The sequence below is a fragment of the Branchiostoma floridae genome, unplaced genomic scaffold (assembly GCF_000003815.2).
Source record: "Branchiostoma floridae strain S238N-H82 unplaced genomic scaffold, Bfl_VNyyK Sc7u5tJ_1363, whole genome shotgun sequence".
NCBI classification, from domain to species: domain Eukaryota; kingdom Metazoa; phylum Chordata; class Leptocardii; order Amphioxiformes; family Branchiostomatidae; genus Branchiostoma; species Branchiostoma floridae.
Window position 1 is genome coordinate 53,951 of NW_023365708.1, and position 10,056 is coordinate 64,006.

General features: G+C 42.3%; 2 protein-coding genes and 1 non-coding gene across 3 annotated transcripts; 2 read left to right on the plus strand and 1 right to left on the minus strand.

Moving 5' to 3' along the window:
* The first annotated feature begins 75 nt into the window (after positions 1 to 75).
* Trnak-cuu lies at positions 76 to 148 on the plus strand. Its single transcript has one exon. It is a non-coding gene; the product is annotated as a tRNA-Lys (tRNA).
* A 208-nt stretch (positions 149 to 356) lies between these two features.
* LOC118407492 (E3 ubiquitin-protein ligase DCST1-like) lies at positions 357 to 4,654 on the plus strand. The gene is made up of 6 exons (XM_035807974.1): positions 357 to 510; positions 724 to 843; positions 2,588 to 2,730; positions 3,134 to 3,247; positions 3,544 to 3,723; positions 4,206 to 4,654. The coding sequence occupies exons 1-6, from the start codon at positions 504 to 506 to the stop codon at positions 4,287 to 4,289; spliced, it is 648 nt and encodes a 215-aa protein (XP_035663867.1). The 5' UTR covers positions 357 to 503; the 3' UTR covers positions 4,290 to 4,654.
* A 330-nt stretch (positions 4,655 to 4,984) lies between these two features.
* On the minus strand, positions 4,985 to 7,994 carry LOC118407493 (the record flags this gene model as incomplete). Its single annotated transcript, XM_035807975.1, is given in 4 exon segments — positions 4,985 to 5,873; positions 6,178 to 6,257; positions 6,896 to 7,027; positions 7,920 to 7,994. Coding segments are annotated over 4 exon segments (465 nt in total). The 3' UTR covers positions 4,985 to 5,685.
* Positions 7,995 to 10,056: the final 2,062 nt, after the last annotated feature.

The following is a 10,056-nucleotide window of genomic DNA, read 5'->3' on the forward strand; positions in this document are numbered from 1 at the left end:
TTTAGATAACTGTGTTCAAGCATTGTTCACCAAATCTAGCCGAATTGCTTAGCATTACTTATTGGTAGCATCACAGCCCGGCTAGCTCAGTCGGTAGAGCATGGGACTCTTAATCCCAGGGTCGTGGGTTCGAGCCCCACGTTGGGCGATAATCATTTTTATCTTGGTCATAAAGTATATCTCGCAGTTTTCAGTATCTAGTAGATCATTAAGCTTAATAAAAAGTACATTCTACAAATGTGGCGTGCACGTAGAGAGCTAAATACGAGAGTACTGATACAAGTCAAAATTGTCGTTCTAGTATTGCGTCATACTTAGGCAATGTTCTGGCACGAATGTTTCATGTAGGTTTCCATAAACTCATATTTCATTTATTTTCTCAGACAAAAGGCATCATCCTTGTCCTGGGACAGACCGTGTTCGCCTTGGTGGTTTTCTTCCTGGACTATCTGTTGTTCGAAAGTCTTGACATCATACGTCGCCACAGCCTGGTCACCACCACCATGAAGGGTAGGCTTCTAACAAATCACGTCAACTAGCGGAGGTAGTCAGAAGCACAAGTAATTGTCTGTCGTTGCGTCCTGAATGACGTAAATGCCAAAACGAGATGCCATGTGTAATTGGATTGTATGGATTGTATCATGTATAACGTTTATCCCTATTCTTTTGCTTAGCAAAATGTATACACGTGTATATCAAAAAAGGTGTTTTTCGTGCATGTAGGACATCACCTACTGGATGTAAAAGTTCTCGGTGACGGAGCAATGGCGAACGTCATAAAAACCATGTTCAATTCCATGGAGAACCAGAAACACACGCTTGACCACGTCAGCACCAACAAACGTAAGTAACAGCAGTGCTGCAATTTGTATAATCATCGCAAGTCATCGTACCCTGGTTTTAGTCTTGAACTTTGCAAGTGTGGCTAGTTACAAATAATATCGCCTAAAACTTCACGCAAAATATTTGAATTGCTTCCTATCGCTGAGGCACAGTGCTGACGTAAAGGCTTAGGCCCCGTATAGAGTCCATTCCAAGACACCATGCGGATGTTTGTGGCCATTGTTTAGAATTGATTTTTAAGTTTTGTAATTATATGTCTAGGACATTTGATACTTCAGAAATATTTGTAACACTGTTTCAACTTTATAAATATTTCCCTGGTCCTGTAAAACTTTGGAAATATTCATCGTGTGGAATTGGATACTTCTAATGGTTTCTAAATAATGATAACAGCATTCTACCATTATTTACCATTTTCTACCATTTTCTACCATTTTTTGTAAATGGTTCAGTGGGCTGGGAAGATAGCAATTCACACATCCTTGCTAAGTATGGTTGGGTGCCATGCAACAATAGCCCACCACAAAGGACCCACCAGTGCCCAGCAGTGAAATCTAAAAATATACAGATACAACAATAGGGCTTACTTTTATGGGGGCAATAAACTAATTTAACCATTTGGCCAGGTTTACCATTTTTTGTAAATATTTGTAAATGTGAAATAATCACACAGAGGTTTCACAATTATTCTAAATAAAGATATTTTTTGTACAGTTACTTTCAAAATGTTTCTAAAATATTCAAAGGAATTCAAATATATCAGTACTTTCTCAGTCAATTTTTTTAAAATAATTTAATTATTGTGGCTCAGATATTCTTTTATTCAAAATGATTCAGACTAATTATAAATATCGCCTAAAAACCCTCATGGTGTCTTGGAATGGACTCTAAGGTTCCGGTTCGGAATTTCAAGTCCGTAAGAATAAGACGCAAATCAGAGGTTGTCTCCATAGTTTTGGCTCTAGATTTTTCGGCTATCGCTTTAGAAGTCTATAATCTTTTATACTTCTCCAAATGCTTGTTGTTCGTAGCGTTTTATGGTGTCGGAGATTTGATCGTGCGGCGAACACTTCCTGGTATTAGTGCGCGCAATAGCGGTAAAGCGTTTCGTCGCCTGATTACCCAGATCGTGCGTTCTATGTGCGTTTTGGGTGTTTTAGCGCCATCGGAGCTCGCGGAAAACGTATCGGATAACTTTTTTTCCTTTTTACTCAGTATACAGAAGAAGTCTTGACCTTCATTGCCATATCAGTCATTATCCCAGGAAAACTCATTTTTTCCGTGTAGCGGCCTGTAAAAAATGGCCCCAAATTAGCAATTTTTGGATGAAAAGCTTATATTTTTGATGTTTTTTTACCAAAAATAACATTTCTACAGAAAATGTCAAATGAGTCTGTCGGTCAGCGACAACACACACGTTTCTATCGGAAACATTGAATTATCCGAAAAACGATGTTTTGAGAAGCGCTAGTGCTTTTCTCAGAGACAGTCAAATCGGCCCCAAATCCTTAAAAAAACTCCGAACCGGAACCATGAGGGGGGTGGGGTTGGGCGTTCGGGTCACAAAAGATTGCAAGCAACAGAACCCCACACCCTTACTGAGAAGACATCTGGTAGGGGTGAGCCGATGTGCTTGGCTGAAAACGTGAGCCGTAGCAAAACCACATTGCACTACTACTAGCTACATGAAAAAGCACCGCACTTTACTTCAATCGAAGATGACTGGCCCTCACCTCTTTAACAGACTGCCTGCCGCACCCGACCGAGCTGGAGTCGTGGTACCTGTGGGTTGTGCTCGGGATCTACGTCGCGCAGGTGGGCCTGTATTACATCGAGGCGTACGCACTGCGACTGCGCAGGGTCATCGCCAGTTTCTTCTACAGAAGGGTATGGAAGTTGTACTCACAGTTTTCGATATTTTATCACGTTCGTCAAAAAGGTGTTCTATTGGATTATTCTATCGTTTATTTTTTCTTGCTTGGAGCATCTCTTTTACAAATGTATGATTTAGAATACAAAAAAAAATCAACAATGGCCAGATGTGTTTTGTTTCTGTTTCAGGGGCCTTTACCTTTGACACACGTATGCACAGTTAGATCGGTGAAAAGGCTAATACCAATCGCTTTATTTATCAAATATTCATTTATCGAATATTCATGTATGACGTTACTACATGTATTTATCATTGTCAAGTGATAGAAACCACCAGCCACTAATTAGTGTTTTATTTCCGTGAGTTTTGTTCCCATTCTAATTGATGTATGTTACATCGAATCCAACGTCTGTCCAGAGAGCCAAGAAAAGAACGCTGCACCTGTACAACGAATTTATGAGGAAGCGGGTCGGTTTTCTCACGCACATGCGCAAGAAGATCCGACGCTTAGTGAGAGAGAAAAAGCTATCGGTAAGCTCAACTAATCAGTGATTATAGTTATATCTCACCATGACATTAGATAGGGATCCTATATATCCTATATACCTCCGGATACCCTTGATCCTGCCAAGCAATGATACGGAAAGATTTGCATTTATAAAAACTGTCCCGGGCGTCGCTTTTGAATCGCATTTACAAGTGTGCTGAATTGATGGTTTAATATCGTAACTTCATCATATAAACTAAGGAAAATAGTTTGGATATGAAATAGGTGATCTCGTAGGAGTTTAAAAATCTGCTCTTCCTATAACTCCCTCTCCTTGAAGGTGGAGACGGCTTTGCCGACGATCTTGCGCTACAGGTTCCCGTGCCTGTTCGGCTGGCTGAAATGGTTCGGCCTGGGGAAGAAACAATGTCTGATCTGTGACGACAATGAGAACAAGTTCACGCACCACTGTACCGGATGTATGTACGTGTACTGCCGACAGTGCTGGCGGGATATGAAGGTGAGAGGTGCAGTACAAATATTCTAAACTACATCGCACGGCTAGAATCAAACAATGTGCCATGTCATATACTCATCTACAAGCAAAACTATGGTTTCATTACCTACACCAATAAGGTAATGTCTTCGCCGCAAGGGTGGTTTTCGATAGCGTTGGTAACGCCATGTGTGTGTGTGCGCGTTTATCACAAACGGTTTCTCCCGTACGATTTCATCGGTTTCAATGTTCAGTTTCCGTCCATGGTTCTGATTGGTCCATCTATTAGAATGTACGAAGTTGCACGGCCCGCCTAAGTAGCAATGACCGATATGCGACGAAGAAGATGATGATGATGACGAAGTTGCCAGGAAGTTGCTGATCATTGATAATTTAGAAACAAAAATGACATGTGATGCATTTGTTCAAGTTTTTAAGATCTTTTTTTCCCTTTTATATGTGATGCATTTGCTGGAAGTTTTTAAGATCATTTGTTGCTTTCTCAGAAAACGTGCTACAACTGTGACCCGGTCTACACCTCAGAAGACACACAGACAAGCGACACGTCCTCCAGCAGCGAGGAGGATTGACTCAAGATGGCAGACAAGGAACCGGTTCTACTTAGAACTGATATGCCATCGCATAAAAGCACATTATAGACCACAAAAGTCCGATGAATAAGAACTAATTATTTAATACATATATGTAGAAAGCATACTGATGAAAAACACAACACTCCTTTGTATCTATCACACCTTCCTTTATTCAACTCTTATAAGATTCTCTACCGACACTACAATAACATGACTCCGGGATTTGCAGAAAAATAGTGAATGAATGGATGAATGAAGACCTTTATTGTACAGTTTTGCCCAACCGAGCTAAGTACAGGTCACAACAAGTCAAGATATAAAGTATCACAAATCTAGTCTAACACAAAAGTTTGGCTTCTTCTAGCTTCTTGGTAATAGTGAAAATGTAGGACTGTATGGGTTTCGCTATTGTCAGTTTGTCAAAACGCATGGGAAATATAAACTTGTCAGCGCTACTCATATGTCTAAAATGAGGGAATCTACCTTCTATATAACTGAATAGAGTATTTCTATCATTGACATACATATCGCAATCAACAGTGAAGTGCACTTCATCTTCTACCATGTGTGAGGTACAAAATTGGCAGACTCTTTGTTCTAGGGAGTGCGGTTGTGCCTTCCTGATTCAATTCGTAGTCGGTGGCAACTGATTCTTAGTTTAGCAATGGTAGTTCTGTGCCGAATGTTTGTAATTTTCAAATACTGCTCTTCATTGTATGTGTATTTCAGTAGTCTGTACGTTCGGAGTTTGTTTTTCGCACATAAACCTTTATTATCATTATGAATGTTGGTTATAAAATTCTGGAAATAAATATCCTTCAGTCGTTGGTGGATAGTAGAAATTAGGTGGGATACGTTTGCATCTGTTGACTGACGGGCTTGCCAAACAAAAGGGTAACCACACTCCTCCAAAGTTCTGCGAACACCAGATGCCCAACATTTAGTACCTGATGAATCTAGATTAAGCTGACATAAGAGCTTAAACTCTAAAATTTCTATTACATGGTTTTCTGCGTTTTTGTGCGTTGTGGATGCGCTTGGACTGATATAAACTGAACAAACAAACAGATTTTTGTCTAATTCTAGTAATTTGCAGACGACCACTAAGAGGATGCTGGTTTACGGAAGTGTACCTTACGGTCACACTCGTAATACGTGCACCCGTCGCACCTTGTTACTGACGTAGGATTTTCAAGCGGTCTGTGAGTGTGACAGAAATACGTAACCACCGACAAGGATAAAAGACAGCTTAATTTTGTACGACGGAAGATAAACAGATGAAATGACTTAACAGCTGAGAGGATATGGATTTGTCGACTCTTTAACCAATGAAATGGATCACTCGCTGCGAGGATCGATGCTGGTTGATCAATGCTTTAACCAATGAAATGGCTTAACCACCTAGAGGATGCTGATCAGCCGAGCAACTTGGGTTGTGCAGATACTGTATGGGGTAGCCGGGTCCGAAGTTGATCTTCCAGCAGCACAGTTCGCCCAGGTACTGGTAACCCTCATGGCCGCAGCTACTGGTCTTGTAGTGGGCGTACAGGTGGACGGGGTTATCCGGGGTCACTTGGCGCCCTGGAGGGAAAGAAATATTCAGTATATTTTTTACGACACACTGCTTGATTTTCGACGTTATTTCTGGTGCAAATTCAGAACGCTGAAAGCTATTTTGCCCTATTTGCTTGGAATGTGGCACTTCAAACACGCTGTCAACTTTCGAGATAACGAGCGGGAGAGAGGTCAGAAAGAAATAGAGGGGGGGCGGAGAGAAACGGAGAGAGAGAGAGAGAAGAAGAGATAGGGACAGACAGAAGAGAAAAAGTTGCTTGTGTCATCACTCAAATGTTAAACATGGAAAGACACAGAAACAGGCGCTCACTCAATTTGTTACAGGCGGTGACTCCAGCGGCGTGGTTCAGAGGGTTGACAGCTCCCCCCAGAGCGGTAGCAGCGTAATTCCTGTACAGCGCAACACACAATTTTCAACATTTTAAACAAGACCAAGATGCATACGCATGAGTCATTCAAATGTGATGTAAAGAACACCGAACGTGGCTTATTTGATACTGAAAGTGAATCATTCAATCTAGACAAAAGTAAACGCGAAAACAGGCGCTTTAGCTGACGTTCCTTTCGTTTTCAGTGGCACTACTGTCCGTTTGAAACATGTTCATCGTTTTATGTTCCCTCATGTAATTGATATATAAGCTAACTAAGGAGCTTAGAATTATCGGATATTAGTGACTCAACCACATAACATGGCGAATACTTGTATGCCAACTGAAGCATATGATTTAATCGACCCCCCTACATGTCAGCAAAACATCAGCTTGCAATTGACTAAATAGTAGCCTCCGTTGCAGACTTCGATGTTCACCGTTGGCTAGGTTCTCTTATCCCGAGAAAGGGAGTTTGCTCCGTCTCGAGACGTTAAAAATCGCAAACTAGCGCCCCCTCCCCAAAAAGTTCAATATCAGCGCCGATCGAAGTTTGCAACCGAGGCTAACTAAATCGATGATCACGCCTCTATCTGTTCTTCCTTGTTATGCCACTGGCAGGCCGGGGCAGCCTGGACACAGACTAAGCACATAGCTGACCTGCAGTCATCCGGGCACCTGGCCTTGGCTGTAGAACAAGTGAGGTGGAGCCAGTGTCTGTAGCTCGGGTCGTCCACGTCAAGGAAGATGGGGTCGCTTCGGTCTGTACTGGTGCGGATCTCACAGAAACACCTGGGCCGGGTCGGAGAGCAGGATGAATGAATGAATGGATGAATGAGTGAGTGAGTGAGTGAGTGAGTGAGTGAGTGAATGAATGGATGGATGGATGGATGGATGGATGAATGAGCAACAAGAACACAAAACGGACCAAGAATATCTCAACAGCATGCCTTGAGCATATTTCTTGGCATGAACTTTAATTTTTCGCTTCCGCAAACAGCCAAACCGGCCCAGGATAGGAAATGTGACGTAGGCCTTACTCAGACTACAATGCTCGGGTCTCGAAAAAAATAAACGGCGAAAGATCGTGAAATCGCCAGAAACACGTACATGTCAGGTTATAGGGATAAGGACACAGCAAGTAAATCTTATGGATGACATCACCTACAGACTGCAAAAATAGTGCGATAGGGCGAAAAAAAACAAGATGGGTGAGAAAAAAAATGGCTTCATTTTCAAAAATAGGCACCATGAATATGTGATGAATGTTGCAACAAGAATTAAAGGGACAAAACATGGTATCAGAGCCAACAAGGCATTCATTCCTGTATTCAAGACATGTACGTACTGGTGTGGTAAAAGTGATACTAGTGTGGTAGACTGGCATCACCAACAAAGTTGGTAACCACACTCATGGCTTCCATATTGGTGTCACTTTTACAACTATCCTATAAGTTTCATTTCTACAACTACAGCCCTGGGTACCTCGCATGTGTCACTTCTACAAGTACAATTATTAGGCTACAATACAACATATTTGCTCATTTTGGTACTTTATCGTCATGTTGACCATCCCTGCAGAAGAAAAAAAAGTCTTGTTTTTTTTCTTCTGAAAGCAGGCGAAAGTTAATGCGCTGTAATTAATTGCTGTGGCCTAACGTCTTGTGCTGACATCACTACTTACGTGCGTCTGTTCGCCATAGCGACACTGACGAAGACAGCTAACAGGACGAGAATCAGCTTTGCCATGGTAACGGCTCTGAAAACAAATTTGAATATTAATAAAAAATCTATCATCCACCGCTTACAGCATCGAGAATGAAGGCAAGGGGCCCAAATGCTGCATTTCTGATGACAAAGTGTCGACAAAAGTAGAACATTTCTTGTTCGTCATTCTCGCCAAGACGTCAACATAAGTCATACAACGATAAACACTATCTTTCTTCCATAAGCAAACCTAAAACACACTATTTTCAACCTAAACTTTAGGTACAAAGCACGTTACCACTCTGATGCAAAGTTTACAAACACAGATTTTTCAATGTGCAAATTATCTTCTAAGACGCCATTAGAACAGTGTAAGTTAAACGTGTGAGTATATTGTGCATGTGTTGTATACACAGATGCCAGAAAAAAACGCAAACGTTTTAAGTAACTATACAGCTACAGTACAAAAAAAGTGTGGCAATGAAAAAGCATTGCCATGGCGACGGTAATATTGTTTGACTTTTTTGTAACGTATTGTATTGTATGTTGATAGAGATGATTGAGGAATTGTATGCTTGGTAAGTCATGATGATGTTCCGGGCTGTATGTGCTAGTGTCGTAGTGTCGCGATACGTTGGCTTAATGTACTGTGTAGTATGATGTTGTTGATACACAAGTTAAGTATTATCATGAAGAAATATCAATACAATTAAACTAAAATTAATATGATTATGTCAAACATGCTACATGTTACATTGATATTTTGCAATAATCTGCGCCTGGCCAGATAAGTGTTTATGGCAGCGGTTCCAAGGAATCAAGGCATCTGGCCAATGCTGCAATGTTGATGTAGGTATATGAATAAGCCATTCTATAACATCTGCTCGAAGATCAAGAGCTAAACGACCTTCTGTGGCATACAGGGAGATAGAAAGTTACGGTAGGTTGGTACTTGCGGGTAAAAACTTCTCGGTTCAGTTGAAATACGGGTCAAAGTTATGTGCGTTTCGTGGATCTTTTTCCCTGGGAGACAGACGGGATCGAGCCTGGTTACCACACCGTAGCCCGATCTCAATATCTATCGTGCAGGGGTCTGGCAGGATGACTGTAGAATGGCTCTCCAATGCCCTTGGTCAGAGAGAGGAGAACCTAGGATTGATAACCACCCCAGGTAGCCAGCTACAACACACCACAGTTGGTCAGCAGGCTATTGTAGTAGCGAATCAGGGACTAGATATGGCTCAAGGGTGTAATGAGCTATTTTTCAAAATAACAGCAGAACTTTAAGGCTGGAACTTTGTAAGGTCCACCTGCCCTTTCCCCCAAAAGGGTAGCGATAACTCCTTCGGGTTAAACTCCCCCGGAGCGCTAATGTGAGATCGGCGGGCTGACTGGCTTGGTTCCCCGAACTAAACTCGCTAGCTACCCGGTCCTGTCTGGCTCCCAGGGTATGGATCTTGAAACGTCCTAACTGTGATTAAAACGCAAACGGACACTCCTTCGTCGGGATTTTCCTATTTTGAAATACTCCCCGTGGAAGTAGGGCATGATCATGATACAGAAGCCACTCTTCATGCCGACTTAGTTTTGTTCCGTGCTACTCAGTGTACATGACGACCTGTTCGATATGTGCCCTGGTGGTTTGTGATCTAGACGAGAGTCCTGTTTACGTCTGCCCTCTAAAGGATTTCTTATCCCGAACTTTATTCTTTATCCAAAAAAGGACTTCCGGGCCCTTGTCCCAAGAATTTTTCTAGCTTTTTTTTCCATACGTCCACGTTTTCGTGCAGCGACCTAGCGATGAACGTTTTGGGGGCCCAGAAGGATAGTGAGGTCGGGTTTACGTCAAACTGAAGGGTTTACTTCCTATGCCGGGACACGTGTTCGTCGGGCCCATGCCGGCCACGGGGTGCCACCTCCCCGCTTGCCGCTTGGTGACGTGGGTGGCCGGGCCCTTATCGGAAGCTGGGCGCTCCAGGGAGAACATGAGATGGGGCATCTTAGTTTAAGGTTATGTCAGGAGGAGGAAGAGACATGTCATCCTTTTGGGTAAGCGTGATTATCGTCGCGATGGTTCTGCTCTGTTCTGTGAGTGTGAGTGGTTCTGTTCTAGT

Coding starts and splice junctions, on each gene's coding strand:
- LOC118407492 (XM_035807974.1), top strand. Junction 844..2,587: donor CCACGTCAGCACCAACAAAC/GTAAGTAACAGC, acceptor CCTCTTTAACAG/ACTGCCTGCCGCACCCGACC. Junction 2,731..3,133: donor CCAGTTTCTTCTACAGAAGG/GTATGGAAGTTG, acceptor ACGTCTGTCCAG/AGAGCCAAGAAAAGAACGCT.